The sequence below is a fragment of the Acomys minous genome (genome assembly GCF_964271855.1).
Source record: "Acomys minous genome assembly, chromosome: 9".
Taxonomy (NCBI): domain Eukaryota; kingdom Metazoa; phylum Chordata; class Mammalia; order Rodentia; family Muridae; genus Acomys; species Acomys minous.
Window position 1 is genome coordinate 20,411,043 of NC_140490.1, and position 23,693 is coordinate 20,434,735.

Here is a 23,693-nt window from a genome sequence, read left to right on the forward strand (position 1 = left end):
TAATCTCCCCATACCCCAAGGTATATGGAGCCCTGAATCCATTTGCACTTTCTTTGTGTACTCATATTTGAGGGGAATAAATGAAAGCACTAATTTATCTAAAAGTTTTCTTTTTATTATGTTTCAGGGGAATACTTTTATTCAATTATATAAATCAAACCTGCTTATCTTCCCCCTCCCTCCCTCTTGTCTTCCCTTCCCTTTCTTCTTCCCTCCCTCCGCTCCTTTCTCTCCTTCCCTCTCTCCCTCCCCTCCCTCCCCTCCCTCCCCTCCCTCCCCTCCCCTCCCTCCCCTTCTCTCTCTCCCCTCCCTCCCCTCCCCTCCCTCCCCCCCACTCCTTTCATTTCTTTACTCATCTAATTCTTTAGGCACAAACTTGGGGAGGAAAATTGGAGTCCACGTCCCCCCTCTCAGCAATTACAGAACAGTTCTTGATCTTTGGTACCACTTTTAGGGTCTGTACATTGAGCTGTTGAATTAACATGACAGGACATAGGAAGAATAAAGTCTGCAAAGCTACAGGTCTGATGAGGCCAATGCCCATGGCAGCTGCTTGCAGGCCATGCAGATGCAGTAGCCGCCATAGTGGAGACGTGTTAGCTACTTGCCTGTGCTTATAGCTTTTTCCTTCCCTGGTTTCCCATGTGAGTATTTATAATTTACTTTGATAACCCTGTTCCTCTCCAAATCATTCACTATTTTATAGGAACATAACTCAGTCTGAAGGACGATGACAGTAGCCCTACGGACTAGTCTAAGTTATGGGATCTGGTTTGTAAGACCAGTGAAGTAGAAATAGAGCAGGTGTAGTTGGCTTGTCCTATGGCCACTGAGTCAGAAGTCTGGGTGACATTATATTACTCAGCTATGGTGGTCACTGGTATTTTCTTCTCTGTCATCATTTGTGTGTGTCTGTAGTAACCTATGCAGGCAGCACTGATGCTGAAGAGAAAGAGAACTTGGCAAATTTCATACTCAAGTGCATCTCGGCTGATGCCTCTCCTGTGGTTTTGTCCTATCCAGTGTTTGGTAGTATACTATGGATGCATGACACTCAGGTTCAAAGTGCAACATCTCCTACTGTGCAAAGATGCTTACTCCTGTAATCCTAGCACCCAGGAGGCTGAGACGGAAGGATTGCCATAAGTTCTAGGCAACCCAAGTTCTAGACAGCAAGACTCTGTCTCCCATATCCCAGCCAACAAGATAAAAACAAAACACAAAATTAAGCCCTACAAAAACCAAAGCAACCATTATCTTTTTTATTCCTTTCCCCTTTCTACCCAGGGCTCTGGGCATGTTAGGCAATCCTTCTACCACTGAGCTGTACTACAGTCCCAGCCTTCTTTTGCAAAGCTTTTATATTGAGTCAGGATCTTACTCTCTAGCTCAGGTTGGCCTTGAAAGTAGGATCCTCCTGCCTAGCTGAGACGATAATCCTGTGCTACCAGACTCAGCCACTCCTTGTATTTCTTACCAAAAGTAAATTATCTGTCAATGTTAGGCAGCATTATACTGAGTGTTTACTTGTGGAATTTGCCCCATTTTCATATTTATGTGAACACTTGAAGTGTTCTTGCATGACTTTGAGAATTGAAAATTTAAAAAAGTAAAAACTAGAGTCTAAATAAAGATACATACTAAAAAGCACTTTAGCTTTTGCACTATTATACATGCAAGTATTGCCCATGTGTGTCAAAATATTTTATATTTGTACTCAATGATCTAATCATTTTTTTTCAGATTCTAGCTTAAACTGGTTCATGACTTACTATTTTGTTTATAATAGGGAAAAGAAGAGCCAAAACATCCAAAAGTAGGAAAATAGCTACAGGCCTATTAAACTTAGAAGAGATGGGATGTTAAGAGCATTGAAAAATAAAATAGAAAGTTAATCATGGCTATCTCCTGGTTATAAGAAAACAAGGATTTATTTTTTCCCTTATATGTTTGTATGTATTTAATATTACACAATAAACACTGTTTTTATGAGGTACAAATTATAATCATAGTAATATACTAATTACTTTACTTTTAGTGAGAAAGAGGGAGACAGGGTGGGGTATGGGGGAGATGTAACACATGCAGAGGTCAGAAGAAGGTGTTGATCTTCTTGCTCTCTGCTGCCTTACTTTTTTGAAACAGAGTTGCTAATGAACCTGGACTGGTTGACCAATTAGTTCCCAGAGCCTCCTATCCCTGTCCCCCTAACATGAGAGTTACCAGCATATGTAGCCACGCCCAGCTTTTTCACATGGGTGCTAGGGATTTGAACTCAGGTCCTCATGCTTTCAGAACAAGTGCTCTTACCCACCAAGCTATCTCCCCAGCCCCTACACTGTTTAATAATACATTAGATTGGAGAAGATTGATAAAGGTTAGCCTAACATTTGAGTTTAGCTTTCTTCAGAAGAAAAGGAAAGAGCGAACAGCCCAAACTCTGAAGATACAATACCTCACGGTAGAGATTTAGAAGGGTCGCAAACAGTGGGTTGAACAATTAAACACTTCTAAAAGTATCTGTGTTTGTTAGTAACCTTTATTTATGGCTAGAAAGAGAGGCTACTTACTAAGATAGTCAACCTAAGGCCTAGTTCATAGCACACGCTTAGAGGAAGACTGGGCTGAGCCTAGCAATACTGAGCAACGACAGGTGGGTGATTACACTCTGGGGGTCAAGTTCCCTGTCTCCTTTCTGTTTCCATTGCACCTCCCTACTGCCTCTGGGTGAGGGGAAGAGCTGCTTAGCTGAAAAGTATGGAAATAAAGTTGAGTTTGCTATTTGGAAAATGACCTGAAAGGGTAGTCTCCTTCCTGTGTTCACCATGAGCCCAGTCCACTCTTGTTGTAGAGGTAGACACCCTGCCTTGTGTTTCAAGACACAAGTTCTCAGTCAGTGGGAACTGTCATGACCCAAGGCACAGTCTCTTTCTCATTCATATTTGAGTAAGAAGAGGGAATAGCAATATACAGGACTTCCTGTGGTATATGCATAGTGCTTACCCAGGGGCTCCCCAAGAGCTCCACTAGATGCTAGACCTATAGCTGACCTCTGCAGGAGTCATCGCACAATAGGTAACTCCAGTTATACCCTCTCTCATTTAATGTAACTTGATGATTTTTTTTAAGATAAGCACTAGAACCAGCTAAGTATAAACCCCCAAAACCAAGAATTGATTTCAAAATCTGTAATATCTTAAGACTTTGGGGTCACCCGCTTAGCTTTTAGTGTTTAAGGAAGTCAAAACCTAATTTTAAGAATTCTCATTCATTGAAGAAATGTGGCTGTCTTCTGTGTATTTACATCAAGCACGGTGATGAAATATGACCCTCCAGAGATGCCGAGTCTAGCCACCTCTATTCAACAGGAGAAATTGCCTTTTCCTTTGAAAGTCACAGAGCATCTGAGTGTAAGCGGTAGCATTTTTCACCCTTTTCACGCTTATATCCATGCATAAATATAAGTATCTTTTTCTTCTGTATTAAAAGGAAATTACAGTGGACAGAGAAACTAACTTTGTGACTTGGGACAGGAACATCATGGCAATGTCATGCCATCGCCAATAGGGCAAGCTTAATGGGATATCTCCAGATGCCCAGGATTCTGGCTTCTTTTTTCCAGATACAATGCTGGGGATTGTTTTTATTGGCTCACATGAAATCTTGACCTCAAATAATTGGATTATGTTTAAAGTCCCTCCTGTGTTATGATAGACTATGAACTCCTATACCCACCTCAATAATATACTTGATATATTTTCTGAAAAAGTAGTTTATGAATCTACACATTTTGGTTAGTCAAGTCATGAAAGTTATATCATCAAAAGGGCCACTATGTGGAGTGTCTTAATGAAATTATTAAACCATAAAAATACATGGATTTGAATAAGGAATGTATTTTTTCTCACTGCATTAGAGAGAGAATATACAACGACCATTCACATATGGAGGCAAATAAAAATCAATCCAATTCAGTGGTTGGTTTAAAAAAAACGTATTTAAAAGTTTACATGAAATCTGTATATGTTTACTACCAGTTATTTTAATCTGCATGCATTGGTCCTATTAGGAGGATATTTACTATATGACAGATACACTTAATTAAGGCTCCAGTAATTAAAAAAAAAGCACCAACTATTCACTCATAGGCATAGCCTACCCACTTCTTTTGGCATAATTTAAAAAATATAAAATAGGTCTAATTTGTATTGGCAGAATTCAGCATGTTTTATTACAAATAGTGTTGTCTGTCAACCAAGTTTGGCCATAGTTCAGCTGTCTGATCATTTCCCAGGTCATTTTATTCACTTCTTGGATCTCCTAAGTAATGGATATATAACCCAGACCCACGAGGAAAAAAATGGCTATGGGCGAGCTGCAGACACCATGCCAAAGGATTCAACTGAAATGACGCTTTGGGGGAACCTGGGAAGTTGTGCAATTCTGTAAAGCCATGCTGTATGTTTACCCCATCCCAATTAACTCTGAGGATTTGGAGAAAGCTCAACCAAGTTTCATGAGGAAGAATAATGTCAGGCGAGGACTAATGCCATGCTCTGGATTTTCTTTTTCCAGAAATGACTCAAAGACTTGAACCACTTGCTGATTCATGAGCCTTTGCTTGGGTTGCACGCATCCCTGCTTGCCCAGGTCTGGGTTGCATTAGGTGATATAGAGGCTGGTATCTCTACAGCAGCTATACTTCTTCCTGGCTGCCTTTCTCCACATAAACTGTTTCCCTAGTGCTCACATCACCCCAACCTCCCTTAACAGGTTTAAGTCACCATTTACCACCCAAGGTGTTTCCTGAACCACAGTTAGCTCTGAGACCCGTGTGGCATTCTATCATAGGAAAAAGGAAAAATACTTTTAAAAAAATACATTATATATATATAATGTATCTCAAATGGAGTGACCAAGTTCAAATTCCCTAGAGTAGTGAAAAAGGAATTTACAAGCATCTCTCTTAACCTGGAATAGTCCTTGTGGGGTTAGCCACATGGCAAGGGTGCCACACACTATGCTAGGTGCTTTGTTGGTGATGCCAACTCTTACAGGAACTCTTACAGGCCACTTCTGTTTTAAGGGTTGTTTACTGGTTGTCTCTTTTGCTGCGTTCTAAGCTCCTGAAGGTAAAAACTGACATTTCACCCCACTAAAAAGGGACTCTGGGAGCAGAATCATTGGTGCTTGGTCGCTAGAACCGTGTAGGCTTAAGTCTCAAACCTCCACCCTGTTGCCTTCTGACGATGTTAGCTTTGATGTCATCATATGTTGAATGGGCACAACTAGTTTACAAGGTGTGCACCAGGGTTCGATTTCAGACCATGTAGCTATAAAGCATTGCGTTAGGTGTGCAGAGCTAGCTGTGTAGATAGTAGAGTAAGCTGATGGGAGACGGGAGGAGGGGCAGAAGCGGGGGTGGAAGAATGGAGGAATAAGCACATTGATTCAAGAGACTGACACTGAGTTTGGTTGTTGACACGGGTCTGTCTGCTTGAAGTCACCGTGCTCAAGGGAGCTGGTTTTAAAAGTTGAATCACTTTCCTTAGCACTGTGGCATGGGCTGGACAGAATACAGTGTCTGCTTCTAGCAGCAGCCGGATGGAGGTACCAGCTCCCCGGGGCTGATGGCGGTGCGGGGCCCACAAGGCACGAAGCGCAGGAGGCCTAGCATCTTGTGCGAGCTATGCTACTAACTCTGCGTGCTTCCTTTCCTCTCCGAGCCTCCGATACAAAATAAACAAAAGGATGGTGTTGGAATAAATTCATTCAAGGATCATTTGCCGAGCCCTTCTTGCGTAGAAGGCTCTCTGCTAAAAGCTTGGAGAAAAGGGAGACGTTTCCCCCCCCCCCCTTTTCCTTCTGCTCTCAGAGTTCACAGGCTATACACAATTTCCCGTGTGTCTTCCAGCCATCGTGTTCAGAGACTTAGCTGTATTAACAGTTTGCACAGATTTGGGCCTAGATGGTATCTTTGGTTGTAGAGTAAATATGATTATCTTTGTAGTGGAGTTTAAGGACATCTGGTTCCCATTTCCACTTAGTTAGGGAAGGTTTTTATGGAGGAAGCCACGTTTCAGGGGGTCTTTAAACAAGGGGAAGGTTTTGTCCCTGGGCCCCAAAGCTCCAACTGTTGGCTGTATTTTTCAGGCATCTATTTGGGAGGTGTCTAAACCACGTTTGTGAAATTATGAATGTTTGGCCACAACAGGGGGTTGGTTGTGTGTCAAGCTCATCATGACTGCTGGCCCAAAGCCAGGGCTCCATGATCATTCCCATTGTCATGATTCCTGGCCACTCTGGAAATAAGCAGGTCACTCCTAATAAACAAACAAAGCAGTCTCCAAGACAGCTTTCAGATATGTTAATCAGATGTTAATCAGTAGTGTTCTCCTGACCACGGATTTATTTATAGATGTGTTCCCCGGTCAAAGACAGCATGCTGATGCTATTGAAATGTTTGCTTATAAACTATATTCCGCCCCCCCTCCACTTAATGGCTTTTATCTCAGAATCACTGGGAAAGAGAAACAGCATCGGCATTTTCCTAAATAATAGCTATTTTCTTACAAGAGGGATTCTAGATTCTTCTTAAAGACGGTCCAACTCTCATTCAGCATTATCATTCACAAAGTTGTCTTTGGGTTGTTAAAAAGAGAAAGAAAACAAACAGCTTCAGCAATCCAGTTTATACAAAACGCAGCTCGAGTTCAAAGGCGGTACTGTGCTTGCTTTTGTATTTAGACAACGTAGACTACAGAAAGGTCTCAGAATTCAGCATCTCCCATGCACGCAACAATGATTCAGTTTAAAAAAAAAAAAAGCCAGAAACTATCTTAGACAAAAGCAAATTAACATTTAAGTATCATTCTTATGGGTTGAAAGACTATAATTTAGCAAGACAATCAAGGGGGAGAATAAGACGAAATACTATTTAATGTTTATTTATTTCATATTTACTTCTTATTCTTCCGCTTTCATTTTGCAAGAGCCTTATGTTATTTAGAATTCAGGCATCTTGCAAAAAATGTTGAAAAAAATATGCCTTGTAAAACAGAAATCTAAACAGCATTTGGTCTTCTTAATTGCCTGTGCTGGAAGAATCAACATCTTAGAAAAGGAAATAGGTGACTTTTTGTGCTCCATACTGTAAAGATCATTTAAAATACCAATAGTCAAGGACAATATGTTGACCCTAGACTGTGACAGCTGTATTCTGTTGGCAGTTTCAATGTCAGTGTGTCGCCAAGGTTGCTGTGACAAGTTATTTTTACCTTTGGACTTAAGACTTATTATTATTGCTTCACATAATTCATTTTTGGTCAAAGTAACTTTCATTGTAGGTATATGCTACAAAGTATGTTTATTTAGGCAGTGTTTTCTATATAGGAGGCCTTAGGCAAAGGCCTTTCCTTGCTCAAACTTTCGGTCATACAGACAAGAACTCAGAAGAACAGGTGAATACTCGCCGTTCAGATTTAAGATTCAAAACTGTTCTAACATCTACTTCGGAGTCTTATTTATTTATTTGATGGGTTGGTTTCGATGGTATGAAATGTCATGAAAGTTGAAGGGCTTGCCTCGGCCACTGCTCTTGGGACATCCTGCCTCTCAGCGGCAGCTTTGCTAGAGATATCCTTCTTGTGGGAAATCCTGGCTCTTAGTGGTAGGCACCAGAGCACAGCCTATCTGCCTCACTTTTTAAAACTGCTCCTTGTAGCCCACTTTCTGTTTTAGGAATGTCCCCATTAATCCTAGCTCCTACTCTCAGGAACTGTGCTGTTCCTTGAGGGAGCCTTGCATTGTCTCTCCTCTTTTTTTTCTTCTTCCTCCTCCTTTGCAAGTAGCCCTATGTTAAGTTTCTGCAGATACCTGCTTGGATTGTGATCTCTGAGTTCTGCTAACACTAGTGTCCCACTTGCCAGTGCAAATCATCTCTTCCGAGTGTCGGCCTCTACACAACAGTGAGGCAGCACTGTTGTACATGTTGAAAAGTTTAGACAAAGAGTTTCAGACCACATGTATGATTCTACTACTCAGTTTATTTTTCCAAACATTGGGATTTACCTAGATTCTCATGTGAGGTGGCCATTTAGGATTTGAGAGAGATCACACATGGACTTGGTTTCTGGAATTGAAACAAAAAGGCCCAGGAAAATTACTCTTCAAGTTCATTATAAATACTTATGTATAGTCTCCTGCCACACCACCCTAAATGTCCCGGATGACGTCAGAATACTTGTGTATCTATACACACACTCATCTCGCCATGGAGCCGTGAGAGTCTTTGTCTTCTTCTACTAACAAAACAAATGACTCCATTGCCTTCCCATTTCCAAGCAGCTTTTAAGAGTGCTGAGTAAAATGTTAATCAACCAACATTTAAATATGCACACTCACAAAAAGCACAAAGCACGTCACAGCTGGCCTCTAGTAAACAGTCAGAACGTGGAAATCGAAGAATATGGGAAGAAAGCAGATAGCCTGAGCCAGTCAGTGCTGGCATCAGGCAAACAAGCAGCCAGCCAGACTCTGTCTCTCATGGAAAGCATGGCTGGCTGAATTAGGTTTCGTCATCACCCGTGAGTGGACTACCATAGCCTTGCCCACCTAGAGGCTGCCTGTGTCTTCACCTTGTCTGCACTGTCCACGTCCTGCAGCACTAGTGTGTCCACTGAACACACTCTGCAGCACTAGTATGTCCACCGAACACATCTTGCAGCACTAGTGTGTCCACTGAACACACCCTGCAGCACTAGTGTGTCCACTGAACACACCCTGCAGCACTAGTGTGTCCACTGAACATACATCCTGCATCACTAGTGTGTCCACTGAACACACATCCTGCAGCACTAGTGTGTCCACTGAACACACCCTGCAGCACTAGTGTGTCCACTGAACACATCCTGCATCACTAGTGTGTCCACTGAACACACCCTGCAGCACTAGTGTGTCCACTGAACACACATCCTGCATCACTAGTGTGTCCACTGAACACATCCTGCAGCACTAGTGTGTCCACTGAACACACATCCTGCAGCACTAGTGTGTCCACTGAACACACATCCTGCAGCACTAGTATGTCAACTGAACATGTCCTGAAGCACTAGTGTGTCCCTGCTAGAGGTCCCTAAGACTCTGGTTTGGTAGTAAAGATGGCTGGATCATCATGTTGTGGTACCAGAAGGTAGTGGGACATATTTGGGGGCAGTGGCGGGTGACCGACATACAGAGGGCTCTTTTGGGTTTAAGGACTGAACTGAGGAGGTCCAGGCTGTTTAGCTGTGAAGACTTTCAACAGGACTGCAGCACCTGCTCTTGCCTCTCTTTGCTGAACCCATTTCTCTCCTCCTCTTCCTCCTCCTCCTCCTCCTCTTTCTCCTCTTCCTCCTCCTCTTCCTCCTCTTCTCTAACTTGGGTAGAGATAATTTTAGTGACTTTCAGGAACTTGCTGTGTAGCGTACAATAGAGATGATGGGTGACACATGTTTTCAGCCTGTCTACCATTCCCTTCGTTATGTACCACCCAGAACCTGGGAACTCCCAAGTACTCACACGTTGTGGGCCCAAGGAGAGAACATGAGGAAGACAACTTGACCTTTGCTCAAGGTGCACTTGAAAAAGTGGGTCTTAAAGGACTTTTTTTTTCTGGGCTCCCTGGTTGTAGTTCCAGACTCCACACCAATAAATAATCTATCATTTTCCATTCAAAATGCCTCACTTGATATTCAAAGGTGCACACAGCTGTGTTTTTCTACCTCTTAGTACTAGTCCCTTCCTGTCAAGGCAAAGGGTTTTGACAGAACTAATAGTTAATGCAGCGTATGCTTCAACTAGGTAGCTATTAAATAACACCAGCTGCCTTTTAAATGTGTTTTTACTGGAAAAGCTCATACTTTGCAAATGGCTTTTTATCTCCTAGGGCAGTGTGCCTGCAATTCACATGGGCTACCACTAGATGGCAACAGTGTCCTTTATACAGAGGAATGAGTACTGTTAATTGTAGGTGTTGAATGTAATAGGAGAAACCAGGTTTTGTACTTAAGCATTCTCTATGTATGGTAGTATTATGAATTTATACCAGACACTCCGTTAATATAGGCAATGTCTTGATCAATTTCAATAAGCAAAGCAGAAGAACGAAGGAGCAAAATATAGAAGAAATTGTATATTGTAGGAGAGTAAGTGAATTAGCCTTTGCCCTTGGCTGAGGGCCAGCCTTCCCAGCCGAGTCTGCCATTGTGCACAACCTCTCTTTCAGCCTCAGGCTCCAGGGCTGAGCAGATCTGGCAGGAGGCTCTGCTGAACCCACCTGGCAGTCCTCGGATGTGCTGCCAAGCATGCTGGCACTTAACTCGCTTGAATGCCCAGCTCACCTCCTCCCTAGGGCTTGGCATTACCCCCAGGGCATCCAGCTGCAGGAGAAACAGAGCATCCTGCCACTTGCCTGATCGGCTCCCTCTGAATGGAGATTTAGAAATGCCAAGGCAGACAGATGTCCTTCAAACTCAGAGGCAGCTCTGAAGCCGCCACTGTTCCCAGCCCCCATGAAACACCACACCCACCCACACCATCTCCAGGCCAGCCCTCTTGCCCTGCAGGTGTTGGCAAATCTCTTCTTGCATATCTGTGTTGGCCGAAGGAGACTCCAAGATTGCAGTTTCTTACTGGAGATCTCACAGCAGCCAGACTTTTATCCATTATGAAGATTTTTCATAAAATCTTAAGGACAACATAGTTGCCAAGAATGAAGGTATCTAAACCGTCTATAGGCCGAGGCTTTCCTCTTCTGCCTTTCCCATTTACTCTCTTTAGCACTCCCTTCCTGCCGGGCTGCATCTCCTTTCCCACTCTTCCCTTTCTTCTCTTACCTATTTCCCTCCCCCACCTCCTTTCTCCCTCCCTCCTCTCCCCTCTCCCTCCCTCCTGTCCTTGCCCCCCCCCCCCCCCGTCCCCTTCCTCTCCTTCTCTCTGGTGAATCTTTTTCAGACTGATTTTCTGTCTGTGATATGGAGACACAAGCACCGAACTTATGCTCTTATGACCCACCCACTGGAGGGGATAATCTTTCCATAAGCTTGATATAACAAAAAGACAAAACATCCCAGGCAACCCAGATCAGATCTAGGGCCTAGTTAATAAGTCAATCCTATAGCCTAGGTGGTGTATTCATGTACACAAGAAATCCTCTAGTTGGCTATCTAGCCGTGTGTGCAGCGTGAGGGGCGTCAGTCGCCACAGAAACCTTGTGGGTGGATAGAGTGAAGAGGATTTATCTAAGAAAGGGGGTAATGTCTTCAGGAAAAAAAGGAAAGGTCTCTAAACTTCTATGTTGCTACTGCGGTATATCAATAGTTAACTATAGGAAAATAGAGTGAAGCAGGAAACTGTTTTCTGCTTGTTTATCTAGCTATTGGCGGCATTTGGACCTGCCATTTTCTCCAGAAAGGTATCAGTAAGTACAAAATGCCCAACTTAAACCCAAGCTGGACTGGAAGAAGGTGGACTTTTGACTCACTACAGGAAGCCCAGCCTGCCAGCCCCTACCACAGCTCTTCTGTCTGTCTCATTGGAATTGTTTTGGCTTCTCTAAATGCACCTGGGGTTCCTTGGGGGAAACTGTCCCTGTCCCAGTCTGCTTCCTAGTTATCTCCTAGCACACAGCAGAGGGCTCAACACACAGCCAGAGGCTTAAGGGAAGTTCTGAAGGGAAGCAATGAATAGCAATGAGTTGGCCAACAATGCCCCGGGGATCTGGTGGTCTTGTGCTGTTATGGGCCATGCCCTATCCACGGAAACACACGAAGTCCTGGCGTGGCTGCACAGAACTGGCACGTGAGTGTGAATGCACATTCATAGGGACACATGCGTGGTTAACTTGGGAAGCGGACAGGAAGCAGTCAATCTGCCGAGCAAGTCTGTGTTTTATAAACCAGATGTTCAGCATTATTATCCATCATTTCCTTTGATTCCAGAATGGTCCCCATTATGAAGCATAGGAAATGAAGGATATGGAATAATATACACTTATTATACAACAGAACACCATAACCAAGCAGTTCAAAGCCATTCAAAGCTTGGGCAAGTGAAATCCAACAGCAGTTCACTTTAGGATTCTTACTTGGACTTAAGTTGATGGGATTCTGCCTAGATGGACCATGGTGACCCTCATCTCTTACTCCCACCCTTTGGAAAATGAATGCTGTTTCTGTGTCTGCATTTTTCTTAGAAGCCTTGAACATGAATTCTAAGCAATATCCTTGCCACAGCAGCAGCTACAGGCTGGGGGCGGGGGTAGGGCAGAAAAGTAGGCAACCTCTCGTGACTGTTGGAAACAAAGGGCTTCTGGCTCTGGATGTCTGTATGATTTCTGCTTAGAGATCTAGATTTAAAAACAAAAACAAAAACAACAACAAAAAACCTTTCGCCACTGGTTGCCATGTCCTGACAGGAGCCCGCAATGCCTTTTGACTGTAAAGAGAAAGTGGTAAAAACAGACCTTTAGATTGACTTTCTACTCTACGAAACGTTTCAGATATTCAGAGGCCAAACTGGGGAGACTAGGGCTGATGGAGGGCAGCTGAGGGTCGGGACGCTGTACAGGTGCTGTTTCTGGGGTCCTGCTGATTTTCGTGGCCTCAGGATGAGCGGGCTTATACACGAAGCCTACAGGCTGGAGCTCTAGCCAAGACAGTCTTCAAGTGGGCCACAAGCCTTAGCACGAGACTACACAAGACTATTGTCCCACACATGAACTCTACCCCCTATGGAATTACTGCATTTCTTTTGTTTACCTGGGGATGGTTACAAATGAGCGGTTTTTGTACAAATGCAATAGTATAAGGTTTTTTTGTTTTGTTTTGTTTTTCTTTTTTGCCCTGAGTGAAGCTAATACTATATTCTGGCTTAACATTTGCAAGTCCGTTTCCCCTGATCTTGCATTTGTGCCAGGACAATTACTTGTGATTTATAACTAACTCTTACTGGTTGCAGGGGAAAAGCTTCATTTCTCATTACTGTCAGACAGGGGTGTGTTTTGGTTTCATCGTGATCCATGTTGGCATTGCTTGAAATTTTTGATTTGAGTTGCAAAGTGGAAGTTGTCCAGGGTTATGGATCAGCTCAAATTAGCTTTTCTGTATAGCAGTGAGGATTAATCAAGGAGTTGGAAAATGGGATGTCTAATGCTAAGGGAGCTGTTTACTGCCCAATGGTTCTGCCTTTGAGCCATCAATGGCCGCCATCGTATACTTTAAGTATTTTTAGTAGAAGATGAAACAATGTTTCCACAAACAATTACTGTGTGCTGCATACATTGGCTGACATGATATTTGGCAGAACAAGCACTGTCAACATTGTCTTGAGTTAATAAAATTTGTTTATTAATATTGGAAAATAATTTATTTACTTATTCTAATGCCCAGCAAGTTACTTGCATAACATGCATGTTAGTCAACAGTCTCAGAAGAGACAGAACAATGAAAGAGCCTATAGAGAGAAAGCATGTACATAATACACTGTGTGTGTACATAAGCATATAAAGAATCCTATTTTTAATGTATATGAACATTTAGGTATGTGCATACATACTTATATGTAGAGAGATGTTTATATTAAAAGGTATAAGTATGGTATCTAATAAATCTGAATCTGTAAAGCAGACTGGTGACCTGGGAATTCCAGGAAGGGTCGATGTTTCAATGTTGAGTTCACAGGCAAAGTGGAGGCAGAATTCCTTCTTCCTTGCAAGGTGTGTCTTTTCTCTTAAGACCTTCAGCTAACTGCATGAGGCCCACCCAAATGGCAGAGTGTGGTCTGCTTTATTCAAAGGCTGCCCAGTTAGGTCCGAGTTCTGTTACTGAAAGGATCTTCCCAACCACTATCCAGAGTAGAGGTTGATCAGACTAATGGACAGACACCACAGACACCACAGCTGAAGATGGTGGTTTCAGACCTCAGAGTGCTCGATTGTAGGTGCTCGAGAAAGAGAAGAAACAAAGGACTTCTCTCCCATCAGGCTTTCTGAACCAACTTTGGTCCATGTCAGCAGTACCAAGCAAATCGTTGCACTCATTTAATTGTTTAATTCTGCCATGTACTTGACCTCAGAGGCGGAGAAAGGAACCCTATGTGCTTTGAGAGCCTCTATGTCAGAGTACCAAGCTGGACACAGGTACCTCTTATCTTTATGGTTATGTTAATTAGCCTGGTTTCACAGGAGACAAGGACGGCCTGCCTAGTGCAGCCGAGACACTTGAAGCTGAGAATTAGAGCGAGGTTTGTCTTGGACCAAAGCCTACTCCTGTGCTCTGAGACTCAGTTTCCCCATTTGTTACTGGGGCAGAGCAGCTGTTCCTGCGGTGTCCCTCCCAGCACTGTATGAAAAGCAGATGTGCCCAGAGGTCTCCACGTGTCTGTATGCAGCTGAAAACATTGCAGGTTTGCATCCCTCTTGTAGGGATAGTTCTTCTGAAAACAGTGATTATCTTCCTACTGGTGATTTTCAGGGTCATATGCTAAGGCTGTCTTTTTATTCATTTGCTTTCTGTTTGGGACTAGCATTCAGGAATCCGAAGAGGTGAAGGGGCTTGACGGGCCTGCCTTGGGGAGAATAAGAGCTTCCAAGTCCTGTTTCCCCTAAGGTCATTTCATGAGGCCCCTGATGCCTGAGCTTTCTGATCCTGCATTATCAGAAGCATCATTAGCACACATACTGAACATAAATATCTAGGGGGAGTAAAACGGTAAAATGGATGTGTTGTAATAAAACAAATCATTGGAATCCAAATGAGAGTCATCTGCAACAAAATAGCTGCAAGCACAGATGCCTCAGCTGGAGTGACTGACAGCTGGGTTTCCAGCTGGGGCCTGAGACTGTTGGCCCACAGATCAGGTAGGAAGACTCCATGCACCCTCCCTGCCGAAGGATTCCCAAGGGCTCTCAGTAGCCTTTGGCTACAAAGGATGCACTGGTCCATGGGAGGCCTCTGCACTAAGGCATCCACAGCATTCACTAACTGCCTTTCCTCTCTCGACCCAGCTTGCCGATGATCAGGGCCTTGTCTTGATGACCACAGTGGCCATGCCTGTGTTCAGTAAGCAGAACGAAACTGTGAGTATGACACTGCACCTTCTGCCTGGTGCTGGGGGTGGCTGTTTCCCAAATACCTTTGCATCTAAGCTCTAGAAACCAGTGGCCTCTTTTTCCCCTGCAAAGGATACTGTTTTGAGTTTAGTCTTATTGTTTTTCCTGTAGAGAGGACTGGACTAGTGAATCAAGTGTAAGTGAGAGGTTGGGAAGAGTTCTCAGAATCTGTAGCCCCTCTCTAAAATTTAGACACTCAAAATCCAGTGGAGGAAACTTTCCAGACAATTTTTTTTTTTTTACTATGGTGGCTGATCCTTGGTTATCTTGGATTAATTTCTTGGAGCAGAGGTATCAAAGTACTGCAAACTGAGATGGTTTACCGAATAGTTGTGGATCTTGAGAGTTTGAAATCAAGATGTTGGCAGAGCCATGGTTCCTCCAAAGGCATAAGGGAAGAATACTTCCTCCTTATCTCTGGCTGTTGGAGCCCAATATCCCTTGGTCCATGGCAGCATCATTCCACGGGATACCATTTGTATGTGTCCTCTCTGCATGCCTGTCTCTTCTGTTTCTAAGAAGACCAGATGCTATCTTTAGATTCCTCTCTGAATCTAAGATGATTTTTCTGGAGGTCCTTAGCCATGGTATCTGCAAAGACCTTATTTTCCAAATGTCATTGGATTCTAAAGTTATGAGTGAGGATGAGCTCACTGGAACAGCATACAAACCACAAACCAACCCACAAAGCAACAGGCAGCAGCAACTTGTATGCTCTTCCTAATGGCCTTTCTGACATTGGAAATCACAGTGGCTTCCTGCCCTGGAAATTGGGACCCTGGTTCTACAGTGCTGCTAAAACAAAATGAAACAAATACTACACACCCCTCTTTAGCCACTAGGGATCTTCTTCCTGGGTACCAGAATATAGTGTGTGTGGAAAAACAATTGTCACTATGTCTCTCCTGAAAAAAAAAAAAAGCTTTGCTAAAAGAAGCTGATTTGTAATCTGGGTCCTTAGCAATGAAACTTTCAGGCATCTGCACACTGTGCTTCTGTTTTCAGGAAGAAGGGGGACACTAGAACGGCGCAGTACAAGCATGCTGCTGTTAGATCAGAGATGCTCTCCTTCATGACTAGCTATAATTCCAGTGGGAAGTGGAACAGAAAAGAGGTCTGTGGAGATCTGAGTTAGTGGTCTTAATCTTGGAGAAGGCATCAGATAGTAACCCATTGTATTCTGTTCCATGTCTGTTTTCTACAGAGGTCAAAGGGCATTCTTCTGGGTGTGGTTGGCACAGATGTCCCAGTCAAAGAACTTCTGAAGACCATCCCCAAATACAAGGTAATGCACTACTTCACTGTGGCCAGTGCCAAAGAGGGACTTTGACTTCACAGAGATCTTGCTCTGGCCTCCACTTGTTCTTTGGGCAGAGTTCTCCCTACCACCATCATAATTTATTGCCTGCCCTTCTATCATCTGCATTTTTCCTTGATGGGTACATCTTAATTTAAATCAATTGTTTTCTTACTGCCTCCTGTAAAGACTTCATGTGAAACCGTGAGTTTTGATGAGGTCCTTGTTTTTTTCTTTCAACATTGACATAATTGAGAGAATCATTGAATTTCCATGAAGAAAACTCCCTCATTTACTGGTGGAGAGGAGAACAAATCAATAAGTGGGGAGGGGCCAGTCCATTCAAGCCCAGTCCAGCACACAGAACTACCCCAAAGGTTCCTGAGTGAGGAAAGGGTGGAGTGAACTATAGGTCTTGGAGGACCATCCTCCTTGGAGGACCACCACAGGGCTCCACCCATGCCCAGGGCTTCATCCTTTCTCTCCTCCCCAGTCCTGAGTAGACCAGTTGGCCCACCCATCTTTGGGCTGACTCTGGTTGGCAAAGGCTTTCTCTGCTTTTATGAAAAGTAAAGCTAGGCTAGGAATCTGGTGATGTTGACTGCCAGGCTTCTTCCTCATCTGACTTGCTGAAGCTGGCTCAAGCATCAGTCTTCCTGAAAACAGAACTTGTAAAAAGCTCCATGGCTGTGAGAAGGAAGCGGCCACCTTCTTTCACCAAGACTCCCACAACTTGGATTATGGTTCTACAGCCAGAGTGGGGCCTCTAGTTGGTCTAGCACCACAGAATCAAGTAGTATAAACAATAGAGCCTCAGACAATGAAAGCAAAGCCTGAGAAGAGGAAGGTTTCATGGCCTCTGAAGAAAGACGGCTTTTGTTGAAGTCCCCAGACCTTGGCAACTACAGCCAGACACCCACTGCTTAAGGAAGGCCTCCTCTCATAGTGTTTCAAATCAATTTTAAGTTCTGGTTTCAGAGAGGATATGTAGAAATCCAAGCACTCAGTCACTACTTGAAATGTACCAAATGAATCAAGGAAGCATGGATTAAAAACGGAATGTCAAAAATTACCTTCGGGGTCAGTTTCTCAAAAATTTCTTCTCCTGGGAAATGGGCTAAGATGTGTTCATAATAGGTAAGCACCAATTTACCCCAACTTTATATCAAAACAAAGACAAAAACAAAAAATCTAGGGCACAGAAAACTTAACTATGTTGCCATGTTTTATAGCTTACAAATAGAAAAACCATGATTTTTGCCTCCAGGACCCCAATATCACTAGGAATGATGAAAATAATAAGACATAGTTAAAATAAAGTCATAGAAATAACGAAAAAATAGTATACTTACTGTTCTTACCATGTGGCTGGTGTCATCCAGAGTACTCTGCATGCATTGTTACCTTTTCAACATCACTCACACAGTAAAAGATCAACAGAATACAGGGTGACAAGAGGCTCAAGGAAGATGAGCAGTGGAAAATGGAAAATGGACTAGCATCTCTGAGACTCTGTTCTGTGCTTTCCCTGAGCCTGGTGGGGGAGCTAAAGACAGAGATGTGGTACACATTGACCTAAGACATCTGTCCTTCCTCTCTTCCCATAAAGAGCTTTGGGAAAGATGTGCTTGTTAGCCAGGTAGAGCTAGGGGTAGGAGAAGAGGAGAAACTCCGGGAAGCAGGATCCAGGTTGCACTGGCACTCCTGATTAACACTTTATAAGGATGAATCAGCTCTTAGCTCCTGGGATTTTCCAAAGATTGTTCTTTCTCTCAAAGCTTCATATATTTTCCCGCAAGCCATCAGACTTCCTATAATTTTTATTAAGAATTCCAGACACCCCAGCAATAATTTCCAGACACCATGGCCTCTGTTACCATAACGAGCCATTTTATAATTGGGTTCACTTCATTAGCCTGAGGGTTCTCAGCTTGGAAGGGACGTGGTCCTCTCCCAGGGACAGGGGCCTACACAGCTCCTGGTCTCCAGGGGAGCAGGGGAGTGAGCTGTGGACCCAGGGTCTGTTTGGCAGCTCCTTCTGCTGGAAGGTCCTATGTTCAATCTGTTCCCTGTTACTCCACTGGACCGAACATGCTAATGTACAGGGAGACTGGCTATGTTTCAAATGAAATGAGAGTTACGGATTTCGTCAGCGTATTGATTTGCGGCCAAAACTAAACATTGTCCATTGTCATTTTACAAAGTTTTGATTCTCAGAGAGATCCATCCATATAGACTGTGTTTGGAGGCTCCACAGTCTCTCATGCTGGGGCTGTATCAGATGATCTCTCAGGGTCCCCAAGCAGCACACACAATGATCTAATGCACTTTTCTTAGGATGTTCTCCAGGGACGGACTTTAACCCCATAGCTTCTGAATGTCAGGAAGAGTTAGGCACAGGTTTGAGAAGGGCTGGCAGTGTATGCTGAAGTGGATCAGCTTCTTTTTGGCTCAGCTTTACTGTTTACTTTGGTTCTGGTTTTGAAGATCATCTAGATAGTGTTTGAGTAGAGTGCCTAAAATACGTACAGCTTCAACTGTGTGCCTGCCACTGCCCTGACATGGTACTAGGGTGCATGGAAGCCCAAGATGGATATGGAGCTCCTTTCTACAAAGAGGCCCCTCTCCCAGAAGAGATCCAGCCTTAAGTGCTTTCTAGAGCAAGCCAGAGGGAGGAAGGAGGCCTAAGTAGGGTGGAGAAGCAAGAAGGTACAGGTAGCATTTTTATGCCGTGCATGAAGGTAGCAATGAAAATATTCTCGAGGGTTATAAAAGTGGAATGGAAGCAAGAAAGAGAGAAACAAGGACAGAGTCAAGAAATGTACAGAAGATAGTACCGAGGCTGGGAGGATAATAGGTAAGAATTCACTCAAAGGGCCTGCATGAGGCCAGTGCCCAAGGATAGACCCCTGTGGGAAAGGGTGCTTCAGGAGCTCGCTGCTGCCAGTTATACTAAGGGGCAGCAGGTGAAGGAGGCAGTGTGGATATTTAGGTAGGGGCCAGCCCTAGACAGACAGGTACATATGACGGAAGGGGTTTTCTATGAGGCTTACACAGAAAGCGTGGTCAGAATTGCATTTGACTCTGGTCTGTCTTTGAGGCTTAGAGATTGGCTGGAACCATTTTTTTTTGAATTGGAACAATATTGTGATGACAGCACAAGGAGACAGGCTTGCATCTGAGCAATGTCACAGAGAAAACATAACAGAATGTCATGATTATTTGGTCTGGAGGATTTGAGGTAAAGGGGGATCAGGCTAGAGCAATGCCTTGGTGTCTAGGTCTGGGCATCTGGGAAGCACTAGTATCACTCACCCGGAGAAGACAAGAACATCAAGAACGTAGACAGCCACCATCCATCAGGAGAGGGACCAAGGACTAACAGCTGCTGGATGCATGGACTGCCTCCAAATGGGAGAGCCCAGGGGCACAGAGCCCTTGGGATAGCCACAGACATGGCTGCTGAAGCTCGGAGAGGAAAAGCCGAGTTAAGACAGATAGAAACCATTGGAGACACAGTCTGAAAGAAAGCCAGGGCCTGAGGAATGACAAAGGAAGAAAAATGGTGGGGCGTGGCAGCTGAGGAAATGGGGGAAGGGCGGGGAGGAAGAGGAGGAGGAGGAGGAAGAAGAGGATGGAAAAGAAGAGGAGGAAGAGAAGGTAAAAAGAGAATCCCATAGACCCAGGCTGTCAGGAGGCTACCAGCAAGTATGGAGAGCAGCCAGGGTATCACCTAGGGGGTGGCAAGAGGGCAGAGGCAGCATCTACTGGGTTGAGGCATGAGTGGGCAGCAGACAGCAGAGGCAGCAGTGGTCAGGGAGAGGATGCTGGTGTGGAAAGGCCAGGTCCCTTGTGTTCCAAAGGAGGAAGCGGAAAGGAGGGCTTAGCTTGTAAAACCTGTGCTGATTTCTATTTCACATCTCTTGTTCTTTTCTTCTCATATTCCTTCTTTCCCTGCGTTCCCTCCCTGCTCCCCATCCCATCCCCCAACTCTGGTCATTTTTAACCCTATGCTCTGAGTTTTGCCCTCGTGACTCTCAGATTCTGGTGGAGGGAGGCAGACATTGCAGACTCGATGCCTTGTCCATTGACAGCACTCAGAGATGACACTGATCACTGGTAAAGTGCTACGCAGGGAAGAGCAGAGCGTTCAGACCTACCTTCTCTCGAGACCCACAAGCAGAGGGAGAGGCACAGCCAGCTCTGTTGGAAGACACTGACTGCATTAGCTGACTATAAAATGCCATTTGTTTGGTCTGATGCTGAGTTTGAATTTCCAGGCAAACCCCACTCTTGCCTTTAATGGAAGAAGTCAAGCTCCCAGAGTCCTTCCTGACCCTTCCAGCCCATATTAAACCAGGACTTAATAACGATAATTAATGCAGTGTTGACTGTCTGACATTCTTCCAGGAGACAAGATGAAAGAGACGATATACATCTCAAAGGATAGGAAATCTCGGGTTTATCTTTCCCGGCATAATGAAATATACTTTTATCATTAGAGTCAAGTAGAGTGTTATTAAGACTTGCTGTGCAAGGTAAGTCCGGGAGAAATGTCTGTTGCCCTTGACGACCACAGGCGTATTTGCTTTATGTAATGCAACGGAAACTTTTAATTGCTGGTGTTAAATTCTCTGAAGTTCATTTCACATCACCTTGACGTTAAGCTAACAAGCAGACAGGGTCACTCCTGGTGTGTAAACTCTGTTGGCTGGCTCATTTAATAGTATCATATTCAAGACTGTGAGTGACAGAGAATTTAAAGGAGAAATAAGAAAGGGCTCAGAACTGTGAAATGATCCCTCAGACAGAAAATAGAATTTTTTTTCTTCCCTCTTTCTTTTCACTGCTCTGGCAAAAGTGGGTTACAATTTCTTTCTTTAGAAAGAGAGAGATCAGTATGGGTTTTACGCCAGAGGCCATTTTAATACATGAATGATTTGTAGGTAAATTTATTGTAGCCAATGGGTGCAGTCAAGTGTGTAATAGAAATATTGTCAAAAAGCTGGGATTATTATTTAAATAAGTGCAGTGTTAAATTTGATTACATACTTTTTAAAGCTAATAAAACATTTCATTGCTCTCAAACTATTTCCCATAGTCCCATGTAGTCAGAAAACATAAATTAAGTGAGGCTCTGCATAGAAAATTACCCAGGTTCTGTGTGGGTGGAAGCATGCATGGAAAAGCTTGGCAGCCAGAGTAAAAATGATAGGATATAAAGGCATTGCCTGGCCCCTACATGGGGCTGGTGGGGACACTTTTATACTTGAAGGATTATGGAAAGGACAGAGCAGGAGAGTGGAGTTAGACATGGCTTCAACATGCTCCTTTCCAGAAATATCCATGACCTCATTGGTTTTTTTCTAAAATAGTAATTGTTTTGTTTGATATAAATAAAAACAAAGCCACAGGGTACCAATGTGGGGATGTGACATTTCAAATTGTCATGTTTGCGGAGCTTATCTGTGTCGGGGTCCGCATTTCCACCAAATGTCAAGGATCAGTGCCTTGTGCTCATTTTAATGAAATATTGTGCCAGTAAGGGTTATGAATGCCAAGTTTAAGCTGTAAATTACTCAGGCCGGGCTGCTTTGTGCTTTGTGAATCTGCCTGGGAGTCAGTTAATGAAGGTCTCTTTTGCTTTCCTCTTACAGTTAGGAATTCATGGTTACGCCTTTGCCATCACGAATAATGGATATATCTTGACACACCCGGAGCTCAGGCCACTGGTAAGAGAAGCATCATACCTGCATTTCTTCAGCTCTGTAGAGAAGGCACCTTGTGGCAGTTTTCACTTGAGACCTGCTTGGTTCTAGTATTAAAGAGGCTGTTTCCATAGCTGCAAAGTACTGCGTCAGTGATAAAGAATTCACAGTTTCTATCATGTTCTTATGTGTAAAGTCATCTATATCTAAATGCATTTATTCATGTTAATACACATCTACCAGTATTTTGAAATGTTTTCTTTAATTCCATACAGTTTGAAATCCATTACAATAAATACTCATACTGTAGCCTTAGACTTACTTACTGAAAATCTATTTGATAGACCAAATCAGATATAAGATTTCTGAAAATTCACATCATTAAGATTTCCCTCCCAATTACATTGCTGAAATATAGTGTTCATAGAAACTATTCAATACCTTTCCAGATAAGTGGAAACAGCTAAGATTTTTCTCCATTTTCTGCCCCGGAGTCATACCCAATAACACTGCAGGGTTTTTTTGTTTTGTTTTGTTTTGTATTTTTGGTTGTTTTTTTTTTTTAACTTTAAGAGTGGTCTGAGACCAACTCAGGATAGTCTGTAGTCTGTCTCCTGATGCCAGGTCCTCATGAGAGGTTGCCTAGAGCACTTATCCAGAGAACAGTGAGGACTGTCTCCCAGAGGACAACCTGGCTCTTTAGAAGAGGCCACGACTGAACATTGCAGGTTCAAGGCCAGTTCAGCTAACTTAGTGAAACCCTCGCTCCAAACAGAAAGATACTATGTGCAAAGGGCAGTCTGTGTAGTTCAGGCAGAGCACTTGCCTTGAGCATGCCTGGTCCACCATGATTCAAAAGGAAGGAAAAAAAAAAAAACAGAGAATGAGAAACTCAAACCCACTTGACAGTGTCTCCTTTGCAGTCTGGAGAGGTGTTGAGAGGGAGGGTGCCATTTCTTGTCATCCTGGGCTAGTTAGAACGTGCTGCATAAATGGGAGCTCCCTAGTTTACATGCCTTCTGCTCATTTTAAAGAAGATATGGGTGTTAAGAGGAACACAGCCTTCCAAGTAGAGAACATGTAGGTCATTCTTCTGGCATCACACACACACACACACACACACACACACACACACACACACACGCACGCACGCACGCACGCACGCACACGCACGCACGCACATAAGTGCACAGTGCTGCCCATAGCAGAAGTTTCTGTCCCTTTCCTTAGAAATAGCACATAGCAGCAGAGAGCTCTGCAAGTGTTTGTCAGCCAAGCGCTGCAGGGACCCATTCTCTTCTCACTTGCATCATTGTTTAGAAACTGTCCATGTGAGAGGCCCATCGTCATCATCCAACCCTGCTCTAATCGCCGTGGTATTAATGGAGTCATGACCACATCACATCAATCCCACATGTTTGCTTTCAGATGGAACTGATGGTGATGTTTGATTGCAGCCCCCCCACTCACTCACACACATTCACATACATATGTTCACATACAAGTTCACATACACACATCCACACACACACATTCACAT

General features: G+C 43.7%; 1 protein-coding gene across 1 annotated transcript in view; it reads left to right on the top strand.

The window, feature by feature from the left end:
- CACNA2D3 (calcium voltage-gated channel auxiliary subunit alpha2delta 3) overlaps positions 1 to 23,693 on the top strand; it is a 798,196-nt gene that overhangs the window by 577,596 nt on the left and 196,907 nt on the right. Inside the window, exons 15-17 of the mRNA XM_084794478.1 lie at positions 15,044 to 15,115; positions 16,353 to 16,433; positions 22,103 to 22,177. Of these exons, the coding sequence (XP_084650604.1) occupies positions 15,044 to 15,115; positions 16,353 to 16,433; positions 22,103 to 22,177 (228 nt within the window). The remainder of the gene's footprint in view (positions 1 to 15,043; positions 15,116 to 16,352; positions 16,434 to 22,102; positions 22,178 to 23,693) is intronic.